Source organism: Cervus elaphus, chromosome 9, assembly GCF_910594005.1.
Source record: "Cervus elaphus chromosome 9, mCerEla1.1, whole genome shotgun sequence".
Lineage (NCBI taxonomy): Eukaryota > Metazoa > Chordata > Mammalia > Artiodactyla > Cervidae > Cervus > Cervus elaphus.
The window spans coordinates 97563954-97589756 of NC_057823.1; the positions used below are offsets into that span (position 1 = coordinate 97563954).

Sequence of the window (25803 nt, forward strand, 5' to 3'; positions counted from 1 at the left end):
AGACCCCAAACTATCACTAGTAGTAACTTTTAAATATTAGGCAAGGCAGTCCTTGACACTTTCTTATGGGGACATCCCTCTTTTCCTTTCCTGTCATCAATGATAATATTCACTACCTTTTAAATCAAGCATATACATCTAGTTTCCAAGAAATTTTCCCTTTTTGATCTCCCTAACCCAGTCCCCACAACTGCCACCACCAATTTATTATCTTTCTGACACAGTTTCAGTCACCAAGTCTAGAAGACAGTGCCACATCTAAAATGGCACAGTAATTACAGGAATACAATTTCCTGTAGGACCTACCCTCCAAGCAGTTCTCTCCTGTAGCCTGTATGAAATCAGGATCCAACTCTCTATGTGGGCTTGTAGTATTTATGATGCATAAATACAGTTTTCAATAATTAAAAATGGCAAACAATACTCACTTTGCAGTCTTTAAAAGGAGTGGTTTTTGATTGATTCCTGCTGAAATACTCATCTATGCATGCTTGAAACTTTTTGGAAATAAGAGCGCCATCTTCCCAGCTGCACTCTGAGTATGGAAGGCCCTGCCATTTGCAATAATAATCAGGATAGCCAGCAGCTGACTTCTGATTGGAATGAGCTGTGAGATAAATCAGATATATTTTACACTGAATTTCATCCAAGGAATAATTCTCGGTAAAAACTATACAAGTAAAAATAAGCCTTCTGGTTTACACTATTATTATTATAAGAGCAAGATACTGTATTTGATGTGCAGGCAAAACTTTAAGTTTTCAGATGACTTCAAGTGTGGAAAAATAAAATGTTTAATTAGAATCATTTATTACTAACCAATTATTCGCTCCACTATTTGATACTGCTTATGGAGATCATCTGTAAGTTCTTGCTGGCAATTATAATATTCCACATCTTCTGGAGAAGCATTTTTCAACCTGAAAGATTATTAACCCAAGAACAAAGTTAAAAATCTCCCCTAAATCCCATCTGTAGCACAAAATCTCCCATCTTGTCACTCAAATGTGAAACAGTTTGAATAATGAAGAAATTGAAACAAATAAATTTAAGAATCACTAATTTTTAACTCCAACATAAAACATACCATCTTTTTGTTTCCTGATCTTTTTTCTTATAATTATCTAATTTTTTCATTCCTCTAACATTTTGCTGCTTAAGGGTTTCCTCTGTCTCCCAAGTATTGTGGATATGTGACCACCCTTTCCATTTAATTAAATACTGGGTCTCTCCTGGTTCCTTATTCTTTTCAAATCCTGCGTTCGGGTCACCATCCGCTTCAACTGCATAGATGGTTGTAGTAGCACCAGTAGCTGAAAAAAAAAAAGGTACGACACTTCCATGTGATTCTGTTATACAAGTATTTCAACTCAAAATTTCAAGAATATAAACAGAAAAATATGTGCTCTTTTAAATAAGTAACAAACAGGGTATAAGTTTATAGGAAACTACATTATACATTCATAAAAGAAACTCTGAATTCCAGAAGAGAAAGATTAACTAAAAATCATCTTAAAAACTACATGTTTGAAATCACTATGTGGAAGAGAGAGCTGCACTCCCATGCTCACGGTTACATTGCTGTAACAGGTAACACATGGAAAGACCCTAAGCGTCCAACAGATGACTGGATAAAAAACACTGTACGTACATATACAATGGAATACTATTCAGCCATAAAAAGGAGGAAATCTGCTATCTGTAACAACATGGATGGACCTCAGTAGCATCATATTAAGTAAAATAAGTCAAGAGAAAGATAAACTGTATGTTCACAAATATATGGAAAAGGGAAGGAGGGAAGGGGGAATTCATTGAGAGATCAGATTCAAGCTTATCAGAGGTAGGACAAGTATGATGAAGTAGTCAAAATAGATGCTTTCCCACTGAGCCAGCAGGGAAACCCTAAGCAAGGTGTGTGTGTGTGTGTGTGTGTGTGTGTGTGTGTGTGTGTGTGTGTGTGTGTGTGTGTGTGTGTGTGTGTGTGTGTGTGTGTGTGTGTGTGTGTGTGTGTGTGTGTGTGTGTGTGTGTGTGTGTGTGTGTGTGTGTGTGTGTGTGTGTGTGTGTATGTGTGTTAGTCGCTCAGTCGTGTCCGACTGTGCAACCCATGAACTGTAGCCTGCTAGGGACCTCTGCCCATAGGAGTCTCCAGGCAAGAATACTGGAGTGGGTTGCCATTCCCTTCTCCAGAAGCAAGGTATATTTTATAGCAAATAAGTATAAAAGTAAAAACTCCACTCTCAGCTTTCAAAGTTGAAAAGTCTTCAGGAAAAAATTCACTCTAGTAAATATTACTGAAAAACAAAACCAAAAATGGTTTCTTTTCTTTTTCTTTAAATACCTCCTTTTCTTCCAATCCGACAATCCATAAACCGTTCTATTGTTTCAAATTCCTCTTCCTCAGGTTGAGGAACATCCTCTCCACAGACTTCCAGGAGGTCATCAGAATCTGTTTTCATTTCCTCATCTTCTTTATAGCTAACATTGACAGTTGCTTGGCGACGGGAGCTTCTTTTATCATTATCATATTCTTCTTCATCATCCTCCTCCTCCTCAGATGAATCAATCTGTCTCTTTTTTTGTCCAATAATCTTTTTTCCATTTTTTGACTTAGATCTAGGGAAAACCGAAGAAAACAGGTATTTTACAGAAATACTGGCATAAAACAAGATTTGAGAAACTCGAAGAAAAAGAACGAATACCTTCTATAACCAACAATTTTCAGAATCAAACCAAGAACATACTATACTTACCTATTTTGAGGTTTTCTACTTTTAACTTTATTTTTTGGCTCATAATCAGATTCTGTTTCCTCACAACTGCTTTTATCTCGTTCTTCTTCAGATTCCGAATCCGAACCAGACTGAGAGGGAGATCCCGATCCAGACATCTGCCAATCTTCACTGAATATAAAATATATAAAGGATGTTTACTTATACATGAGTGAGTGAAGTCGCTCAGTCGTGTCCGACTCTGCGACCTTGTGGACTGTAGCCTACCAGGCTCCTCCATCCATGGGATTCTCCAGGCAAGAGTACTGGAGTGGGTTGTCATTTCCCTCTCCAGGGGATCTTCCCAACCCAGGGATCGAACCAGGGTCTCCCCCTTTGCAGGCAGACGCTTTACCCTCTGAGACACCACAAATAAAACTTATACATATATAGCAAATTTTGTCTGACAAAATATAAAAATAATCAAGCTAAATTATATTCCAGCTAATATAAAAAATATCATTTTCACTCTTTATAAAAATACTCAAATATCTGTAGAATAAGAAAATGCTGGAAAATATTTTTCATAGATTTCTCCAACTCCAGAGCTTTCTGTTAATCATTTAATCATACATCAAAATGTAACTCAAGTAAGTGTAGTTTAGGTGAAAACACAGTATGCTAATTTAGAGTCACAGTGCTTAATTTTGAAAATCCTGTCTAATTATATTTGCCATTTCAAAATAGATTCTATAATAATTCCTTTCATTTTAATTTTGTGGAGATTGTGATTTTTAAAAACATACCCTTTAATAAATGATTTTTAAAATATTACACATTAAGAAACTTAAAATAAGGTATCAAAAAATTGAAGAAATAAAAACATCCCATCTTAACCAACAGTCACTAACTACCTTACCCTTATTACTATCTTTAGTCTATTTAATTCCAAATAACATGGAAAGAAAAAAATGTTGGATTCACTGTTAATATTCTACTATAGTATTAACTTTAAATGAAAGATACATATACACTACATTCTGTATCAAAGGCACTGTTTCTACTCCAGTGCTCTGCACAGCTTATACCAATTACAACTATGTCATGTTAAGGGTTGCATAAGCAAGCCACATGATAAAATCTGGTTTATGATATTAAAAAAAAAAAACATAATGGGAGAAGCTAATTTTTTTATCTTGAGATTTTTTTTTCAGTTTGCACATTAGATATAGCAATAGGCAGGATATATGAAAAAAATCTCCATTTTGTATTTTTATAGTAAGTATTATAATGATTTTTATATCCCAAAAAATCTATCCATCATTCTAAATTACTCATATTTTAAAAATATTCTTTGCTTGCACTCATACTAAGTTTAGAAATTACTAATTCAGTGGAAAAGTCAAACAGTTGATAAGACACAGTAGCTGAAAACACACTTAGTAAAACAAAAGAGAGATCTAAAGAAATCAGCCAGAATATAGCACAGCAATAAAAGGATAAAACATATGATAAAGTAAGACTCATGGAGGACTGGAAGAATGATCCAACAGATATATAAAAATAGGGATGATCCAAGACAGATAAAATATACATGTTAACTGTAGTAACAGAAATTTATAGAACGAAAAAGAGAAAATGCCAACAAAGACAGAATTTTTAGAAACTAGTAAAACTCATGAATCTTCATATTAAAGATGCATAAAGTGCATAAAGTGGGATAAATAAATAACAAATCCAAAGCTGGATGCGCCAATGTGAAAGTGCAGAATATCCAAGACAGAGAGATAAGACAACGGAACAATGTTTTTGAAGAAATGAGAGAGGAAACTCAGACCATCTAAAATATCAGAACTGAGACTTGAAGTATTTTTAACACTTTCTGGGTCAAGATCTTTGGGAAATTACAGTGAGTAGTAGCTAAATGAATTCTAAAGAGGAAGTAAATTTCACGTGCAGATAAATAAAAGGATAGTTATTCACATCAGAACTATCTGAAATCCATCATCTTTGGTCCCAACATTCCTATGTAAGTTTTTCAAGTTATTAAGATCTTCTGGTATTGTGACTAAGAAGATCTCTGAAGTTTAAAAAAAATATGTGAGAGGTGTTATAGGAGATAAACAAGTGGCACAAAAAAACTCATGTTGTCACAGAACCATAAAAGAATTAATGGTTTAAATTAACCTAATAAAATGCCATGAACCAAGAAGTTCACTTCTGGCAACAATTGGTCATAAAGGAAGAAATACAAATCACTGGGATTTTCTTGATATAAAAGTAACCAGTTGAACAAAATGGCATACTCTTTATGCTTTTTCCTTTTGACCTCACTGGATGAGTCATCGGAATCTTCACTGCTAGAGGAATCCTGTAGAGAAAAATATACAAAGTTAGGGTTGTTAATGATTAGAATTCAACTACAGTAACATTTTTCCTTGTAATACTATTAAACATTCACTTTACTAATAAAACTGTAAAGACTTTTTTCCATGTCATGTTTATACCATAAATTAGCATATAAAGTAATTACATTTTTACTGCAAATATGTAACAGCCAGTGAAATTAGGTAAACATCACCATGTCAGCATTTTGTATAAAATCTTATAATCTACCATTTCTGGATACCACTACTGTTGCCTAGTAAGACCTCAAAAAGGAATCCTAATTGTTGGTATGTCAAATCCTCATTTAGTATTTTTCTTCCTCTGTAGGCAGTTTTTGATATACAGATACCCCCCCCAATCTTTGAAAGTTAAATTTATACCACTACACTTTTACAAAAGAACCTACACTAGTCACTGTTTTCACTAACTGAAACAAATCTGAAGAGAATGTTCACTTTTACAAAACCCAGCAAAAAGAGCAATCAGCATTTGTTTCGCAGCAAGCTGTTACTGAGGTGGCAAGCATGCAGCCTAGCACCTTCAAGCTCCTTCCCTGGGAACTATCTCAGCACTGAGCTGCCAGGATTCTGAACTGTGCCTGTGAACATCTGTGCTTACCTCACTTTCCCCATGACAGTTACCAAGATGTGTCCTAAGGAAACAGCGTCTTTGCTTTTCTATACCACTTGGCTTAGGAAAAAGGACACTCCATTTTCAGGTAGGTGGGGAAACCTATAGTTCTTCCTGAATGTTTTTGGGCAAACATACACGCATGCGTGCTCATGTGCACACAGGAACTACAGTGTTTATAGTAAAAATATGTCTATATTTCAAGGCTACTGATGCACACTTAAATGTAGTTATTTTCCTATCCTTCTAATACCCGTCCTCTTTCTAACAATTTCATAAATAGCCCCCAGTTAAATAATTAGGCATCAAGGCTACTTTTCAGATAACAGCTTTCACAATGAATAGTCACCTCCTCTGATCCACTATTAGATGAAGCTTGATGCTGCTGCTGCTGCTGCTGCTTCTTAAGCATCGCAGATCTCTGAACGGCCAAAATACTAGGGCTAGATTTCCAGAACTGTATAGAGGTATACGCAAGTGAAGAACAAAGTTTTGAGAAAACTGGAAAAAGGATAATCTATTGAAAACCAATATCAACATTTTCACTGCCTCCAAATAATAAATAATAATAAGACTATTTTCCTTACTCACATATATGTAAAACAATATTGCTGCAATATAATTAAAATAAATGCTGAGCTTTAGATGTATATAACTAATTTATGGTGTGTTGAGTTTCACAGACAGCCTTAATCAATATATTCTTTGGTGTTAGGACTACTGTCAAAAACAACGTGATAATACATGCCACCAGTGCTATTCAAAGGGTGGCTACCTATCTTTTTAACTGGTGTGAGGTGAAGACGAGGAGCGTGAGTCAGAACACAAATTAACTAAGCAGTTTTAGTTCAACTGACTTCTTTGTTTCTGGTGGCAGAACTTCCTACATTAAGGAAGCTATGTGTATATTCTGGCCCAAGCATGTTATCATGACTGGTACTCTAAGTAACACTCTGTATACCATTCTGATGTATAGAAAGTTTTACTAAATCTTATAATTGCTTTTTTAAAACAGAATGGCCCTTGGCATATTCTACCACATATCTTCAAGGAAGCAGAATTCTATCAAATACTCCTATTGGCAATATATTATACCCTCTGAAGATCTTGAAAGTAGAGATAACACTGTAAAATTAACAAAAAGACCTCAAAATCCTTAAATTTTTATCCATGAGACACTGAGTATTTATGCAACAATTTCTGCTTCAAAAAGAGAAAGTTTCATGTGTGTTCATTTTATACTTGTCTTATACATCAACAGTTACAGACTGCTTCTCTTCCAAGCCAATTAGTCCACAGATGACACCAAGTTCGAGAATAATTTAAAGTGCATTTTAATACTTAAAATCAACATTTTCTAAAAGCTAGATCAAGAATGCTCTAAACCAATGCTGTACATTTTCCCAAAGTAATACAGGAAATCTACCTGTCATTGGATACATTATTCATTACCTCAGCTCCATCAACTTTCGGTGGTTTTGCTTGAACTTTATTTTCTCGGGAATTGTCTGACTCAGACTCTGACTGACTGCCCGATTCGGATCCAGAGTCTGAGTCGCTGCTACCTGACTGGCTACTGCTTCCATCACTACTGCTTCCAGAACTCGAACCAGATCCAGAGGCTGAAGCTGACCCAGAATCATCATCCGACTGGCTACAATTTAAAAATAAATAGATTTCAAACAAAATTAATTCAAAATTTAGCTTTTCTTAACTCAGCAAAAAGCTCCACATCATTAAGCCTTGTTTGTTTAGTATGTCAACCTTCCATAGCCAAACAAATAGAAAAAGGAATTAATGTTAATTTACAGCAATAACTGACTTGATAAATTTAGTAGCTTGGGCTAAAACATAAGCAATTAGATCACAATCTTCCTCCAAGGGTAATAAACAAAACCTACCAAGTACAGAATTCTGGGCTAGAAACTTAGAATAACAAAATATTTAAGACACAGTCCCTATCCTTAAAAGGCTATTTGATATACAACTAAGCTATGATAAAGTACAATTTACTAAAAAATAAGATTACTGATTTCTTCTCTGAGAAAATTATTCAATCTTTTATGGTTCCATAGTAATAAGTCTGAAATAGTAAATTCTCACAATCTTTCCTAGCCTCTATACACACACACACACTTTTCAGCACTTATTTCCAGTCCAAAGTAGTCTAGAAATGGTCTGTACCTAAATGACTGTGTAAATCAATGTTATCCGAAAGGCCATTTGTTAACTGGTGTTTACATTTGAAGTGCTGAAAACCAGGGCATTAAATTTTTTAAATGCATGGCAGACTCAGCTTTTGATGTAATTTTACCTGACTTTATGAGAAACAACAGGTAACGTCACACACACAAAGCAAAAAAACTCAAGCTTCTTAATTATCTTGCTGTAGTTTTCAGAACCACCACTAGATGGAGGTATTACTCTACAAAGACTACAAGATCAAACAGTAACCCTTCCTAAAAGTAATTTTTGAGAGCAAGGCATTAATAGTTTCTACACGGAAACACAGACATAAAAGTTTACAAGAAGACATTTGATTCTAAAAGTTTTGCTTACAGTGTGAACAAACATACACCTATTTTTAAAATTTGGGATGCTAGTGGAATATGTTTTTCTTCATAGGAAGAGTAAACAAAAAGTTCCATCTTAAAGCCTACATCAAGACCATTTCTGCCAGTTTCTACCCTACAGACACATGGTTCAAGAATAACATAGTGCCTTTTAATTAAAAAACAAAATTGACCATTCTGCATTCTATTTGGGCCCTTGAAATTTCAGTAAGAATATCAGAGAAAATATTTTTCCTGACACACAATTTCATTTTTCCTTTAACCCACTAGGTAAGCGACACTTTTCATTTATTACTTTAGCAAAAAACTATCATTTGCTAGGCACTGGGAAGACCAAGATGAGACAAATAGTCCTTATCATTACAAGAACTTCTAACCTAGTATGGAGAGACAGTCATGTCAACCAATAAATACCTCTCTGGGTTATATTTAAAATAATTCAACCAGGGGGTATGAAGAACACAAACAAGTCAGGCACAGTAACCGGAGAACGTTTAGGAGAAAGTGAAGATGAACTAATCCTTTAGAAAGAAGAATTAAGTAGAAGGGGCATGATTTTAATTGCTTATAAGCTTCTTGAAGGTACTGTTTATTTTTTCCCAGAGTATCTTACACAACACAGGTGGATACTCAGTAAATACCTAAAAAGTAAACGGATGGATAATTGAATCTGGGAGCTAGCATGGGCCTATATTCTTAATTATATCCTGAGTAGTCATAAAATAGCTAGTCAAAATTCCTTCTTAATGTATCAAGATTCCTTGTTAATGTATCAATATTCTTAAGTGAATGCAGGAATCTTCCTTTCATACACTTTAGGTGAAAGCAGTTCTGGCTGATGATAAAAGCAAACAGCCTGAGCCTAGACTACTCTAAAGGCATAGGCTTATTATCAGAATGTGTTCACCTTAGGTATTAAAAGCATGAAGTATTTATTTCACTTAAATTGTTCATAGCAGGACTAAGAATATATACAGAATTAGTAAGGAATACCTTATATACTGTCACAGAATGAGACACAGTTATGTAAAAAAAGCAAGATAAAAACTGCGTTTATAGTATGCTTCCTTTGTGTGTGACGGGAGAAATATTTACACTTATTTGCTTATGCTTTTTTCAAAAGCAATAATGGTGTATACAACAATTAAGTTAAAAATGGTTACCTACAAAGAGAGGGGAAAGAAGAAAGCAGAAGGAACAAGGATTGAAATGAACTGTCAATTTCTGAACCATGCAAATGTTTTACACAATTTATTTTAAAAGGAAATTCTAATACTTGAGAGATAAATATATATAGGTTTGGGGAAGGGGGTAACAGTGAGACATAAAATTCTGAGGAAAAACAGGTAAAAAGCCTCTCCGTAATGAAGTAGTTCTATTTCAATCCACTGCTGAATATGCTCTTTCCAAAATAAAAATCAAACATGGCCTAACTGGATAAGTCTTTAGTGGTTCTGTAACAAAAGTCAAACATCTATGAGGTGCAGGAATCTGTCTCTGCCAACCTATCTCCAGCCAGTTTCCCATCTACACCCTTGGTTTCAGTGATGGCATACTACTTGTAATTCTCAGAAAGTGAGTTTCTCTTTCCACTTTCTGCTTTTGCACAATTACTTCCTTTTTTTATTTTTTCACTATATAATTTCTACTTGAGCCTCACTTCATGGATACTCCTCTGACAAATCTCTCCTGACTCCAAAATTAAATCACCCCAACATTAAAGCTTTCCTAGCAGAAGGGCTGCCCTAGTAGCTCAGACGGTAAAGCGTCTGCCTGCAATGCAGGAGACCAGGGTTTCATCCCTGGGTCAGGAAGATGCCTTAGAGAAGGAAATGGCAACCCCCTCCAGTATTATTGGCCTGGAGAATCCCATGGACAGAGGAGCCTGGTGGGCTACAGTCCATGGGGTCACAAAGTCAGACATGACTAAGCAACTTGCGCGCGCGCACACACACACACACGCGCACACACACACACACTAAAGCAGGAATACTTACCACAGTATTCCCACAATATCCTGTACCTATTACTATCTTAGCTATAAGCACATTATGTAATATTCACTGTAGTTTGTTTTGTTTTTTGGTATTCTACCGTATGTTCCTAGAGTGCTGGAAGTTTTACTTGTTCTTTGTATGCTGAGCACTAAATGAAGGGCTCAATATATGTTTGGTGAGCAGATGGATATATACATAAGCAAACAAATCAAAGATGCTTATGGATTTAATATCTTATATAAAATTTACAAATAGAGTTGGACTATAAAAATATTTCTCAGCTCCAATTAACATTTTATTTATTTAGGTAGTAACCAATACCACTGATTTTTTAATATAATATAAGTATCTGTATACCACTTACGAGTTATCCTTATGAATTACATTAAATCTCAACAGCCCAATAGTATAAGGCAGAAGATTATTAAAAATACTGAATTCTTTCCCTTATCATTCTCAATTTACAAAAGAAAACTCGTCATATGGGTACTTAGATAAAAGAATTTTCTTAGGGTAAATTAAGTAAAAAAAAATACATTTAAAAGATAAAACAGCAATTCAAATTAAAGTCTCTTTTCAAGATTGTTTTTATGCTCAATTTCAAATATAAACAAGAGCAATCGAATAACCATTTATCTATCAACCACCTTCACAATTATCAACTCATACCAATTTTGTTTCAAATAATCCAGCTTTCCACAAACACACAATCTCAAACATATTGAAATTTCATCCATAAATACTTTAGTACTTACACGTAAAAACAAACAACAAAAACTCCACTATTTTTAAACATCCACAAAACTAGTATATATTTTTAAAAAATCACTTATTTTCTTAATGCTAAATATGAAATTATTATTAAATAATATTAAATATCCAGTTTAGTTTATCTCTTTAGTTGATTTCATTTCTTCACTGACTGAATGGAAATACAAACATGGTTCATATTCTGCGGCTGAATCACATATTTAAGTCTCTTTTATTAACCTAACAGTTTCCTCTCCCTCTTTTTTCCCCCTGCAATTTATTTTGTGGAATAAATTAGGCAGTTTTTCCTGCAGACACTTCCTGCTTTTCAGATTTTACTAACTGTACTTCTGTGGTATTATTTGACATTTTTCTGTCCCTTGTGTTTCTTATAAATTGTCAGACCTAGAGGCTCAGACTTAATTCAGTTTTCCCTGGCAAGAACATGTTTGAAAAGTTCCTGTGGACCTCTAGTTAAAAAAAAAAAAGGAAAAACAATGTTTGGTTGTCTCTTTTTGTGTGAGGTTGTTTGATGTGCGTGCTCATGTTATTTTCAGCCTTATCCCTCCATTACATAGTTCCTCATAAGCCCTACACAAGCTCATCCACTATTTATTTAAAGGCAGTAAAATAGTGATATTGTTGTTCTTTACTTACCCATTATATCATTTCTTCACTAATAGGTGGAATATTTATATAATGAGAAATTTTCCCCCATTATATTTGTTAACTTTGAGGTACAGTTCACACAGGAAAGGCATTTTCACTTATTTTTCTTCTTTTTCAGTTTTCAAAATGAGCTAAATTGCTAGCAACCTTTCAAGATAAGACAACCAATAATGTTCTAAGTCTCACTGAAATTATTTGAAATGTTTTAACAATCCATTATCATCATTAATACCCAAACTGTCCCCTCTTTAGCAAACAGGAAACCCTTTATTACTTCCTGAATCCTTTTCACAAGACCTCAAGTTGTCTTTGACAGCTTCCTCACTTTCTGGTCTGACAAGATGAACCAGGCTCATCTTGTGTATTTCTTGCCTCAAACTGTAACTAGGGCATTTCATCAAAAAGCCTTGCTTCTGTTTATGCTGGAAATTAAATTGCAACCTGAGTGGATTGGTTATTGTTTGTAAGACTTTTTTTTAATGAGTTAGGATATGTGTATTTTTAGAGACAATATATTAAGGATTAATACCAATATTTTCCATTTAAATTTGTACGTTTTTTACTTCTTTGATTTTTCTATTTATACATACCATCACTTGGGTTGAGTTTCTTGGTTCCAAATGACAATAGTAAAATCATTTATTTGCTTTATCTTAGAATACATGTAACAGTTTCAAAATAGTAATACCATTATTATATGGTTACTAAAAGTTAACATTTCTTCACAATTCTTTTTCGCCTTCAGGAATACTCACCCTTACTGTCAAACTATTGCTTTGAAGCCAACTAAAATTGTTTATTTCTGTATGGTCACTAATTTTGTTTAATTAGGGTCATTTGCTTTTACTTCAGTTTTAGGAACTGCTTTTATTCACTTTGATTTAATGTTGCTTTATTAATTTACTTAGCTTCAACTTGAAAGGTACAAAAGTTATAATCCAAAATCTAGCTTTTATCTTTTATCTTTTCTACATCATGACCTTCCTCCCACTACAGTAATTATTTTTTAAGTTTCATTTATTTGTCCTTTCTCAATATAAGCAAATTATAAATAATAGTATTTTTATATTCCTCTTTCACAAATGATTACTAACATATTTATAATCTTAAACAATGGATGCCATATTGTATATACATTGTATCCTGGAGATCATTGCACAACAGGGTACAGTAGATATATTCCCCTTTCCTTTATGCAACTACATATTCTTCACTTTGTAGATAACAGCATAGTTTCAACCTGTCCCTCAAAGATGAACAAATCTTTGATACCACAATGATACAAAAACAAAACCCCTATGTATCATTTTGCATTTATGACAGTGTACCTTATTCGCTACTTATCAATCAATGTAAACATACCACCTTTGAAGTTTTAAATTTATGATCAGCTAGCAGCCAGATCTTGATTCCAAAATACAAATACCACTTTAGTAAACTAGGTGTCCTTCAGGAAATGGCGTATTCTAAGGCTGCGAACGCTTTACCCTCTGAGCCACCAGGAAGATAGGAAGGTACCAGATGAACCAAAATAAGCTTGCTGTGCCAAAAAGCAAAATACTAAAAACAAGGAAAACAAAAAAAACAGGATATAGGAGCCAACCTGAAGGGCTTCCACTGGCCGAATCTGATTTGGGCATCAAAACAAACAGTAAAAGATAATTACCTAGTAAATAAAACAGGAATCCTCAAGTTCAGGCTGACGACAGGTAGACAGGGAGATGAAAGACAGATGGCAGGGGAGGGCTGATAGAATTCTGAATGCCAGCTGGTGATGTGGACAGGGGGGTAGTGCTGGAGAGTTACCATTTTGCAATCATCATAGAAAACCCTGATTTGGGCAAAAACACCAAAGCTGCTAAACATGGGGTGGGGGCAGGCTTTGGTGAGATGTTTACACAGTCTCAGAGTACCTTCTTACAAACTGTTTATTAGCTATATTAATGGATAAATTAGAAACTACAGTGGGAAAAAAAGAAGACACTACCCTATCCTGGTGATCAAAACTAGTATTACCAATAGGGACAGACATACATTATGAGCCTACAGATCTGATACCTTTGTGAAGGACATATTGTCACTCACACAGTCCTCCAGCCAGGGGATGCAAAGCGTAGGGGAGGCCCAGAGTAGGGGAACCAAGTGGAGGGAATGTGTAACCTGGATCAAATCGTAAGTAAACAGGTAAAATCTAAACTGTGAGATACAGTCTATAAAATAACCAGCCTATATGTAGCCTTCAAAATGCTTATGTCAAGAAAGACAAAGAAGAACTGTTCTAGATTAAAGGAGATTAAAGAGACATAACAACCAAATCCAATTTTAGACAGAACCCCGTACTGACAGATGACTGGGATGACTGACAAAACTGGAATACACATTAAACATTAAAGTATATTAACATAAATTTTCCTGGATTTAATTAGTATACGGGGTTTATGTAAGGAAATTCCTTGGCTCTTATATATATAGATAGATAGATAGATAGATATACTTAAGTATTAATGTATAAATGGATATAATTTTTGCAACCTACTCTCAAACTATTCAGGAAAAATATGTATTACATATAAACATGCATGTATGAAGGGTGAGGATAAAAGGGAATTGTGGAAAAGCTAACAGTCAGTGCATGCAGACAGAGAGTATACAAAGGAAGTTCTCAGTACTATTCTTGCATCGTTTCCATAATTTGAAATTAATTCAAAATTAAAATGTTAATAAACAAAAAAAAATTTCTCCAACCCCACAAGTTTTGGTCACTAATATTCAACATTGTGAAATCTCATATTCAAATAATAAAAGCTACAAAGGTGAGGAAGTTTTAAAGCTGCAGAAGTCAAATGCATATGAAACAGGCAAGTAAGTAAACATTCAGCGGCATGAAAAAGAAGTATCAAAAATTCAGTCAATAAAACGGCTAAGCTGTACAGGTAGAAATATAAAAACTGCTTAAAGCTTTTCCTTAGGAGATATGAAAAGGTTAAAATACCAAGGAGGGGAGATTAAAGATAACTGCCTACAACAGCTGCCTCAGAAACTGCTAATCGCCTAACTCAGCATGTCTTCTTTTCCTTACTAACAGAAATCTCAAGGTTAAGGTCCACCCAGTATAAAAAGGGTATAGCACAAGCTCCCTGCAGCAACGTATGTCTACCAGCTAAAAGTTTCAACAAATGAGATATAAGCAGAAATGTTGGGTTGTACTTCCCAGAAGGCTACTCAAGCAGGCTGACTCAGCTAGGAAATGCTCCCTTTTCTTGGCCCTTCTGTTTGCCTTCAAAATTTCCAGCTGTCTGACAGTAGGGAAACTGCTCAAAATTCACATCTGCACAGATTCTTTTCGTATAAAAGTCAACATTCTTTTCCCATACTCCCAAGGTTATGATAAGTCAGTGTTCTTAATGACTTGAGTGACCACAAAAAATTAGTACTCTGTTCAGTAAGACATTAAATCCATTTTTAAATTGTTTTTTCAAGTTAAATTTTTAGGAGCTTTAGCACACTATCATCAACAGTGTACTTCCTCATGGGTTCCACATAACTAAAATGTTATGATTCTGTATCTATGGATTAGCTTTGAGAAATGCTTTTCAAACTAACAAACATCAAAATGAACATCCCTCTCTGACTTTGCAATTATGCCTTGGTTCCATCTCATAGGCTTTGGTCACACCTTGAGGGGTTTTAATGGCTCACCTTTGTTCTTGGGATAAAATGATTAAAATCTGATCTCTGCCTACCTTTCCAATTTATCTCCCCAACATCTCTATTCTGCACTCTAGGCTCACTAACTTCCTTCAGTTTTGGAATCTGCCACGCCTTCTCACCTCATAGGTCTGGTATAAAGCAGCTCTCCCGACCTGGGAAACTTGTTAATCCCCGTCCTACCTTCCCCCCTAGTTCGAGACCTCTCCCCTCAGGAGTGCATTAGACACCCAGCATGGTACCTGGCACTGAGCGCACTGAACATAAGCTAGTGTGCGCACAGCGGTGTTATACTGAACAACTGCACCCCTACCTTCTGGCACTCTACCTACATATACTCTGAAGATGTATTTGTGAGTTAACAAATGGTTAATACCACTTTCTCATTACTTCTTCAATAATAGCATAAGTCTAAGTCTTCCATAGAAACTTTCTTGTTCTTACTTTTGATTTCTCTGTCTCTACTTTTCTCTTTTGGGTTTTTTCTTCCTCCAAGTCATCTAATTTAAAAGTGTTTGGGGGAAAATAATTTTAAGAAGAAACTTTTGTTTAAGAATCAGATGATCTGAAAACACTAGGTCCACTTCCTACATGGTCACAATTGTCTATATCTAAGTAGCACTGGTTCCTTTTGATGGAGGATTTGACCTCCAATTTGGCCAGTTGCCTCCCCTAAACAAATGTCTTATACCTGGACAGCTTCATACATTTATGCTATCGGTTCGGCCCTTTGGCTGTTTCTCATTTATGCTCCAATTAAGACAAAATTTTTAATACCTTTTTATAGCTTTCAAAATATTTTGGTACTGAAACCCATTTTATCCTCACAATAAGAACAAAATGTCCTTGAAGGCACACAGTTTTTATAGACCATTTTTAGAGGAGACAACCCTTCTGAGGACCCAGCAATAAGGAGACTTAACTCTGTAGTCAAATACTAGGTTCTGATCCCAACCCCAGCATCCTGTCTGGAGAGCTTGGATCCTTCCAAAAATCCTGTGCTGCCATGTTTGCTCAGAATTTGCTGCTCCAAGTCCGCTTCTGTGCCTGGCAAACCAAAGCTTTCTCTAAAGTTCAGCAGCACATATACTCTTCCCCCTTTGCCCTGTATTATTTAGCATTTTCATGTGTCTGTGGGTAGAAGTGCTTTGGAGTGCAAGTCCATGTTAGCTTAGACCCGCCTGTGACAGAATAGCAATACTTCCTTTTCTCTATACTCAACTTTATACTCTTATCAGTCCTGTGAACTGAAGAAAATACTAACACCTATACTGGGTACTTAAGAATGATGTATTCTCAAGTGAATAAACAAAGACTCTTTTGTGTTACAAAGAAAAATAAGCTTTTTTATCACATATATTGGAAACTAGTCTGTAATGGAACATAAAGGAAGAATGAATAAAATAATGACCTGCTAAGAAAGGGACAGCAGTAGGCACTGCTTTCCTATCACCAGATAACCAACAGAAGAAATAGCCCTGCTAAATCCTGGAACAGATAGAAAAATCAAAAGTAAAGCTGGAACTTCCCTGGTGGTCCAGTGGTTAAGACTCAATGCCGTCAATGCAGGGGGCACGGGATCAACCCCTAGTCAGGGAATGAAGATCCCATGTGCTGCAGAACGACTAAGCCCACACCCCACTGTCACTGGGCCCACGTGCTCCAGAGCCCACGCGCCACAATAAGAGGCCCTGTACCACAGCGAAAGATCCCACATGCCATACGAAGACTTGATGCAGCCAAACAAATAAACGTTCATAACAAATAAACAAAAACAGTAGCACTAATGAAGAAGAAAAAAGACTATATTCAAACATCCTATGCTTCCCTGGTGGCTCATAGGGTAAAGCGTCTGCCTGCAATGCGGGAGACCTGGGTTCGATCCCTGGGTCGGGAAGATCCCCTGGAGAAGGAAATGGCAACACACTCCAGTACTCTTGCCTGGAAAATTCCATGGATGGAGCAGCCTGGTAGGCTACAGCCCCTGGGGTCACAAAGAGTCAGACACGACTGAGCAACTTTACTTTACTTACATAAGTTAGACTACCTGTATCAAAGTCTTAGGATCAATGACTTCATTTTAAGAACGCATCCATTTATTTACGTCTTTCTCTCCTAATAAACATTTGCTTTCTAATACATATCGCATTTCCTTCCTTTTTTTTTTTTTAAAACTGGTAGAATTTAGATAAATTAAGACTCTGGGGAGGAGGGGAAGAAAAGTTACAGGACACACCAACAGAAGGTAATGGATTTTAGACAGATTATTATAATAGAGGATTGTGTGCCTGACATTTACAGTAATAATTTATGTATTAAATTACAATAAGTAGAACTGTATTTACAATCCAAGAACTGTATTTACTAAAGAACAAGTACCCTGCACTAAATTCTCACTTTATGCCTTCCTCCCGCCCCCCCTTAACTACTGCTTAACGTCAAAAACATTCAATAGAACATCTTTGAGAGAGTTTTTGAATGAATTTTTTGACAGACATTTGTGAGGAAATTTGAGACTAACTTGACAGTATTCTGAAATTTGACTTATTTTCTTCTAGCCTCCTAGCCCTTTTGTCTCATTATATTTATATATATACACCCGCATTTTTTCTGCTGGGAAAAACTGATGGCAAGAGAAGGGGGTGATAGAGGATGAGATGGTTGGATAGCATCACTGACTCAATGGACATGAGTTTGAGCAAACTCAGGGAGATAGTGAAGGACAGGGAGGCCTGGCGTGCCGCAGTTCATGGGGTAGCAAAGAATCAGACACGACTTAGTGACTGAACACCACCACCCATTAGATAAGCCTCAGGTTTCTACCACACGGAAGTAATAAACATACTTACTGATTACTGTGAAGATCTTAAAAAAATGTAAAGCATAATATCTGACCTATACCAGGAGCTCAATGCTGCTGCTGCTAAGTCGCTTCAGTCGTGTCCGACTCTGTGCGACCCCATAGATGGCAGCCCACCAGGCTCCCCCGTCCCTGGGATTCTCCAGGCAAGAACACTGGAGTGGGTTGCCATTTCCTTCTCCAATGCATGCAAGTGAAAAGTGAAAGCAAAGTCGCTCAGTCGTGTCTGACTCTTAGCGACCCCATGGACTGCAGCCCACCAGGCTCCTCCGTCCATGGGATTTTCCAGGCAAGAGCACTGGAGTAGGCTGCCACTGCCTTCTCCAGGAACTCAATATTAATAGCTATTTTAGAATTTAAAAAATGATTTTTTTTTTTTTTTGGAGTTCAAGATCAGAATCATTACTTCAAAATTTGTTTCAGGTGTTCTTTGCATTGTCATAATTTTAAGTATAAATACATAAACTGTCTATGAGTAAAGCCTGTAGAAATACTAACATTTTCAAAACAAACTGATTTTTTTTTTTTTAAGGGGAGGAGGGAGACATGGTCATTACTAACTGGTGCTATGTACCAAACACTGGGTTCTTGTCTCATCCTTTCCTTTTCAAATAACAAAGAAGCTGAGGTTCAGAGAAGCCTAAGTGAAGAAACAAATACTAATATTATGAAGAATTGAAAGAAAATTCAGAAAAATGAAAGCCACTAAATTCTTAGGATGATACAAATTGTTTTAAAATAAAAATCCTTTGTGTGCCATATGTATGCTGTCTGCTTGCCCCTATCACTTACCTAGCGTCCACTGTGCTTGCCCTTTGGTATTGCATAACTGGCACTCCCGTGTAAAACGGCAATGCACCCAGCTAAAGATTTCCCAGGATCTCTTTCAGCTAGGTGTGGCCATGTGAACAGGTTTTGGCCAAGGGATTACAGCTAGAAGTGATGTGAAATTTCTACACTTAGCCCTAAGCATTAACTGGCTTGCCTTATACCCTCCCCACTCCCATCCATCTTCTTGTTGGCAATCACTGGGGCAAGATAAGCCATATGTTACATATAACAAAGCTGTCCCACTAGCCAGAGCACCTGAATAATCTCAAGGGGTAGAGCTTAGTCACTTGATAATAATTTAATTATTGGAAAAAAAAAGTAACTATTTTTGAGACCCTGGACTCTGAAAACTCTAGTATATATCACCTTAAATGGTTCCCTAATTTGCTACAATGTTTTTGCAATAAGCACTTTCGAAATAAGATCTGTACACAGATAATGTGAATTCATTTGTTCATCTCTTCAACTAACAAGTATTGAGCAAGAGTCTCTAGTAAAGGACAAAATGCCATGGGAAAAGTAAAACTTGTGAGAATCAGAGATATAAGGACAAAGTTGGGGAGGGGGGGCAGGATAATATCGGTTCCTGATCCAGGAACTGGAGGTAGGGCAAATGAGACTAGGGGCAAGGCTTCAGGGAGGGGGCAACTTTAGAGCTGGCTATTGGTGTATTCCCATCCTTTCCCTCTAGAAAACACTTCCTCTCTGAAGCAACTGATAAAATTTCTCACTCTTTAAGATTACTCAAAAATATCCTATCCTTCATGTGAAAGTGAAAAGTGAAAGTGAAGTCGCTCAGTCATGTCCGACTCCTTGCAATCCTGTGGACTGTAGCCTAATGGGCTTCTCAGGCAAGCATACTGGAGTGGGTTACCATTTCCTTCTCCAGGGGATCTTCCCAACCCAGGGATCGAACCCGGGTCTCCCGTATTGAAGGCAGACCCTCTCCAATTTCTCCAGGGATAAGTCATTGCTCCAGCCCATGTGTTCACAATATTTTGCTAATATGTTACTAATAATTCCTTCACAATATCACAATTATGCTTATACATGTATCTCTCTTCTAGCTACATCCTGGAATTCATTAAGTTGGGGCCTGTAGTTATTTTTATAGACCATTATCCACTTCAACAGGCCTAGAGAAACAATATGGAAATTAGCAGATACTGAGTACTTAAAAAAAAATTTTTTTTTTTTTTTAAATTAGAGGTCAAAGACTTTTAAACTTTTGGGGGCATGACTTACATGATACATTTTATATAATGATGCAGCACACACATGTAACATAACAAAAGTTTGATGAAATAATATTCTACAAAAAAACACTATTAGTTTATATTATCTTTCATTTAAAAATCCAATTATGATACTCTAATGTGTTTCAACTCACTATTTAAAATATATTAGCCTAGAAGAAGTCACTTAAAAATGAGAAGGGTTCACCTAGATGCTAACTAAGATCAGACCACCTTTAAATTCTATAAAATTACACTGTATTAAAATGTTATCCTCCATATCCTTTAGTACAGGCCATAAAATAATTATCAAAATTTGAGAAAATCTGTGAAGTATTCATCCCCATGGGTCTGAAAACCAGTTAACGCCTTTGTTAGGGACTAAAGGACAAACACAACAGCTCCTTTTAGCATTCTACATTACCAACCCAAAACAAAATTCTATCAGAAAGTAAACTCAAAGTACAGTATTATTCTTAAAGTCTCTAACTGAAAAAATGAGAAAAAAACTGCCAGAAATAAATGCTAAGAAAGATAACATTTAGCAAGACTAACTTCAAAGATGACCAAGTTTAGTTATGCTAAATCTGAGATAAAGACAGTAAACTCAAAAGTTTCTCTAGTAAGCATTCAGGAATCAGATGAGAAATAAAGATTATGTATACATAGATGTCAAAGTTATTAAACAACAGTTTCACAAAACACATACGAAATGTGTTACAATATCAATGTGATAAAACCCTCCTATTATTTATAACTATAACCAGTAGGCAAAACTTAATGACATTTACTGGAGAAGGAAATGGCAACCCACTCCAGTATTCTTTCTTGGGAAATCCCAGGAACAGAGGAGCCTGGTGGGCTACAGTCCATGGGGTCACAGAGAGTCAAGCAAGGACAGAGCCACACAGAGCACAAACACAAGAACCGTCTTTTCTGAGGGAATTTAGATTCATTTAACTCTTTCCCATCAGCCCCGTTCCTTCACATGAAAGTTATTCAGCTTAATGTATTGCCTTGTAACACTGTCTTTCCTGGGTATAAAAAATTACTCTTTGCTTTCTGCCAAAGTCTGTCAAAACATCTTTACCACCATAAAAGTCACATTACAAAGACTTTTAACATGCATAAAATTTAAATCTACCAGGGTTTTAAATGACAACTCAAAAACAAACAAAACCCACAAAAGTTCATTCTGATACTGGGCTTGATGACATACAGATTAACCATTTGTTTTATGATCAAACTTCCCTGTCTCCTACCTTTGAAGAGCTGCAAACTCTCCTTGTATTTACCATACCCAACTCAAACATTCAAGGCTTAGGTCTGTCTCTTTCTCAACTTTAAGCTTTAGAAAAGAATCTCAAATTTTAGCATCTTTTGGTATCCATCACATAGTAGTTGCTCAATAATCCAAACTAAATAACTATCTGAGTAGAGAACTGTATTTCTAAAAGCAGTAACAGGAGAGATGTGAAATAGCTAATAGGAATGATTTTCATCAGAAAAGAGCTCTCCACTACATTTGTGCTTTATGCCACAGCTCTGGTACTGTAAACAGTGGATCCCATAAGCCAGTACTGCTTAGCCAGAACTATGTGTCTGCATTTTAACCTCAATCACTGAGATCTCAACTTATCCACACCGAAGAAACTTTCAAATTCAGTTAAACATTTATTTAAAGTTGACTTCCAAGCAGTCACCTCATATCACAATGACAGATAATATATTCGTAATAATAAATAGCAATTTTCTCAGTCATTAAAACGTAAGAACTTAACTCTGCTACAAGAGATACCTAGAGTCTCTCTGAAACCAGTAGGTCTACCCAGTTCATTCACATGGAAAATACAGTCCCTCCTCATGGATGTCTCTTAATACATGTAGTGTTTATTCAGCAAGGCTTCCTTTTATCCTCCTTCTTCCACTTGGGACTAAACTATACAAAAAATTCAGTGAGACAATAAACAAACCTCAGGGTAAAGAACTGAAAGTTAAGATGTCCAACACATTCTCTGTTCTAGGGAACTTGCACTTCTTTACTGTGGGGACCCTGACCCTTGTGAAAACCTTCCTCTCCATCTCGCTTAATATACACCATTTGTTCTTGCCTTTTCAAATCACAGCATTTCTTGTCACTGTTAAGATTACAGAAGTTTCAAAACTCCATAAAAACTTCCCATACAGCCCATCTCCTCAGTCCAGTAATTTGCCCAATTTCTTTTTCTTTCACCTCACTTGCCTGCCTATACAACACCATGAGTCTGAGCCTTGATTGTGTATTTAAACTTGGCTACTGGGCTTCCCTGGTGGACAGCTGGTAAAGAATCCACCTGCAATGCAGGAGACCTGGGTTCGACCCCTGAGTTGAGGAAATCCCCTGGAGAAGGGAAAGTCTGCCCACTTCAGGATTCTGGCCTGGAGAATTCTGTGGACTGTATAGTCCATGGGGTCACTAAGAGTCGGCCACGACTGAGTGACTTTCACTTCACTTCACTTCATTCCATTATTACCTCTAGATCAAAATAATCTTTCTTCAACTTAATTTATAATTTCAAAACATGGCAAGATACTAAATGACTAAATATAAACAGTTTCATATCTTTGCGTATAAATTTGATATGCCTATACAACTTCCCTGGTGGCTTAGACAGTAAAGCATTTGCCTACAATGCAGGAGACCCGGGTTCAATCCCTGGGTCGGGAAGATCTCCTGGAGAAGGAAATGGCAACCCACTCCAGTATTCTTGCCTGGAAAATCCCATGGACGGAGGAGCCTAGTAGGCTACAGTCCATGGGGTCGCAAACAGTCGGACACAACTGAGTGACTTCATTTCATTTTTTCATACATCTCCTTGGGAATTTGGTTTAATCGAAATTTCTGATTCAGTAGACCTCAGACACACAGGACAACTTTTAGGGTGAAGGTATCATTCTGTGTAGTACTGGGGTGGAGGATAAATAATTCTGTGCATTTGTCAAAACCCATAAAACTGTACATCACAGAGTAAATGTAACATATACAAGTTTAAAACAGAAACCCATGTAATTGAGGATGATATGTAAACTGATAAATCTAACTTTTTTACAAATTTATGACATAACCACACTGAAGGGGATGAAAGTGAAAGTTGCTCAGTTGTGTCGGACTCTGCGACCCCATGGACTCTACAGTTCACAGAATTCTCCAGGCCAGCATCCTGGAGTGGGTAGCCTTTCCCTTCTCCAGGGGATCTTCCCAACCCAGGGATCAAACCCAGGTGTCCTGCATTGCAGTTGAATTCTTTACCAGCTGAGCCACACGGGAAGCCCACTGAAGGGGATAAACAAGAACAACGTTAACTTGAATAGTAAGTTTGGAAACAGTGTTCTGACTTGAAACCATAAGGCTATATACAACAGGAACTGTACACAAGACACTGTATTTTGCTGGTAAATTTGCTTCTTTTGTGGGTACGGCCTAAAACTACTAGTCAGTACTTCATTCGTATACTAAGGTTGGGGTGTATGCATGGTGGATGGTAGACAGTGGGAGCAAGGTTTTTACTACAGACGGAAGTTACAAAGGTACAAAAAAGGAGGGTTAGGAAGAATCCTACGTATAGGATCAGAGTTGGAGACAACAGTCCTAATTCACGGTTATCTTACTATGCACACAGATGGACAGATATAGAAGCAACTATAGACACACATGGTTTAACATATATAAACATACATGGATTGACATAACCTAGCTCTGTCTGCTCTGTCCACTGAGAGGGCCTAGAAGCAGTGACACCTGAGAAGCAACTCAGCACCCAAATCATGGTTTCTAACATCCTCTTCTCCAATAAAAAGGGACCAGGGCTCTTTGGGGAAATGGCTGATTCTAGGACAAAAGAATGGGAGGGTATAAAATGAATATAGAGGACAACTTGAAAGAGTTCCCAAAGGGCAAGGCGAAAACAATTTAGATAGTAAAATACTTACTGGATTATAATTCAAAGTATAAAACATACATGTCCACGGTTATATAAGTGGATAACAGAATTAATGAGGGAAAAATTACTTCTTTATAGAAGAATTCCATTTAATATTAGGTAGATAGTAGACACTCCCCTCCTTGGTGACTTAGACAGTAAAGAATCTGCCTGCAGTGTGGGAGACCTGGGTTCGATCCCTGGGTGGGGAAGATCCCCTGGATGAGGGCATGGCAACCCCCTCCAGTATTCTGGCCTGGAGAACCCCATGGACAGAGGCTGGTGGGCTGCACCCACGGGGTCGCACCAAGTCAGACGTGACTAAGCACAACAGACACTCCCTTCCTGTAGGAGGCAGGACTTAATTCTCACCCACCTGGCCAATCACCACACCCCTTGAGAGTGGGCTAGACATACTGACTTACTTCCAAAGAATATAGAATGGAAAGGGAAAAACAGTAACTTTATAGTGAAGAAACCTGGCAAACACTATCTTGGCCAAGTGATAAAGGTTAATTAACATCACCAGTAATAACAAATGGATAGTATGCTCCCCACATAATGTGACAAGCAGAGCATTTCATCTCCACTGACACTCTCTCTAAAAACTGGTAACTGATAACCCTATTTTAACCTTTTAACCTAACAAAAAAATCAGGGAAATTCAAATTGGGGGACATTCTACAGGATACCTGACCAGTAGTTCTCAAAACTGATAGAAAAAATTAAAGAAAGGCTTAGAAACTTTCACAGATGAGAGAACATTGGGGAAAGTTAACAACTAAATGCAACATGGTATCCTGGATTGAATCCTGGAATAAAAAGAAGGCATTAATTGAAAAACCAATAAAATCCAACTAAAGTCCGGAATTCAGTTAATAGTTTCTGGGTTTTGTTTTGTTTTGTTTTGAAGACTTTAAAGTGGCTATAAATCTGGTTCCCCCTTCTGGAGAGTGGGAATCACAGTACTGTATACATCACAGGAGTTCTGGAAGGATGAATTAGGATAAACTCATGTAATGTACTATGCACATACACCATGGCTCAGTCAGAGTAAGAGCTCAATAATTATCAGTTGACATTATTATTGCTTCTAGAGAAATGAAATGTACCCTGCTTCTTGCTTGCATGCCTTATGACACAGCTATCTGGGGGTTCTGAGAAAACAAAAAGCATGTGTAGTAACATCAATAATAACAAGTAACAAGGTGGTAAATGACTCCATGCAAACAGCTTCATACATAATACATACTTAATATAAATATATATACAATAAATAAATAATAAATAAATAAATAAGTAATAAATAATATATAACTTAATATAAATACAAATCACCACGGAATCTTGTTAAAAAGAAAATTCTGATTCAGTAGGTCTGGGATGGAGCCCAAGGTTGAGCATTAAAAACAAGCTCCCAGGTGATGCCAATGCTGCTAGACCAAGAACCACAACTGGAACTAAAACTTTTTACTTCTGTAATGTTTTAAA

At 36.5% G+C, this 25803-nt stretch overlaps 1 protein-coding gene across 4 annotated transcripts in view; it reads right to left on the bottom strand.

Annotated features, from left to right (window-relative positions):
* Window positions 1–25803, bottom strand: part of CHD1 (chromodomain helicase DNA binding protein 1) — a 76486-nt gene that overhangs the window by 42577 nt on the left and 8106 nt on the right. For all 4 annotated transcript variants that reach the window (XM_043913687.1, XM_043913689.1, XM_043913688.1 and 1 more), the window contains 8 exons: window positions 7183–7384; window positions 6080–6187; window positions 5019–5083; window positions 2755–2904; window positions 2343–2617; window positions 1088–1313; window positions 820–920; window positions 429–607 (listed from right to left, as the gene is read on the bottom strand). In XM_043913687.1, coding sequence (XP_043769622.1) covers window positions 429–607; window positions 820–920; window positions 1088–1313; window positions 2343–2617; window positions 2755–2904; window positions 5019–5083; window positions 6080–6187; window positions 7183–7384 — 1306 coding nt within the window. The remainder of the gene's footprint in view (window positions 1–428; window positions 608–819; window positions 921–1087; window positions 1314–2342; window positions 2618–2754; window positions 2905–5018; window positions 5084–6079; window positions 6188–7182; window positions 7385–25803) is intronic.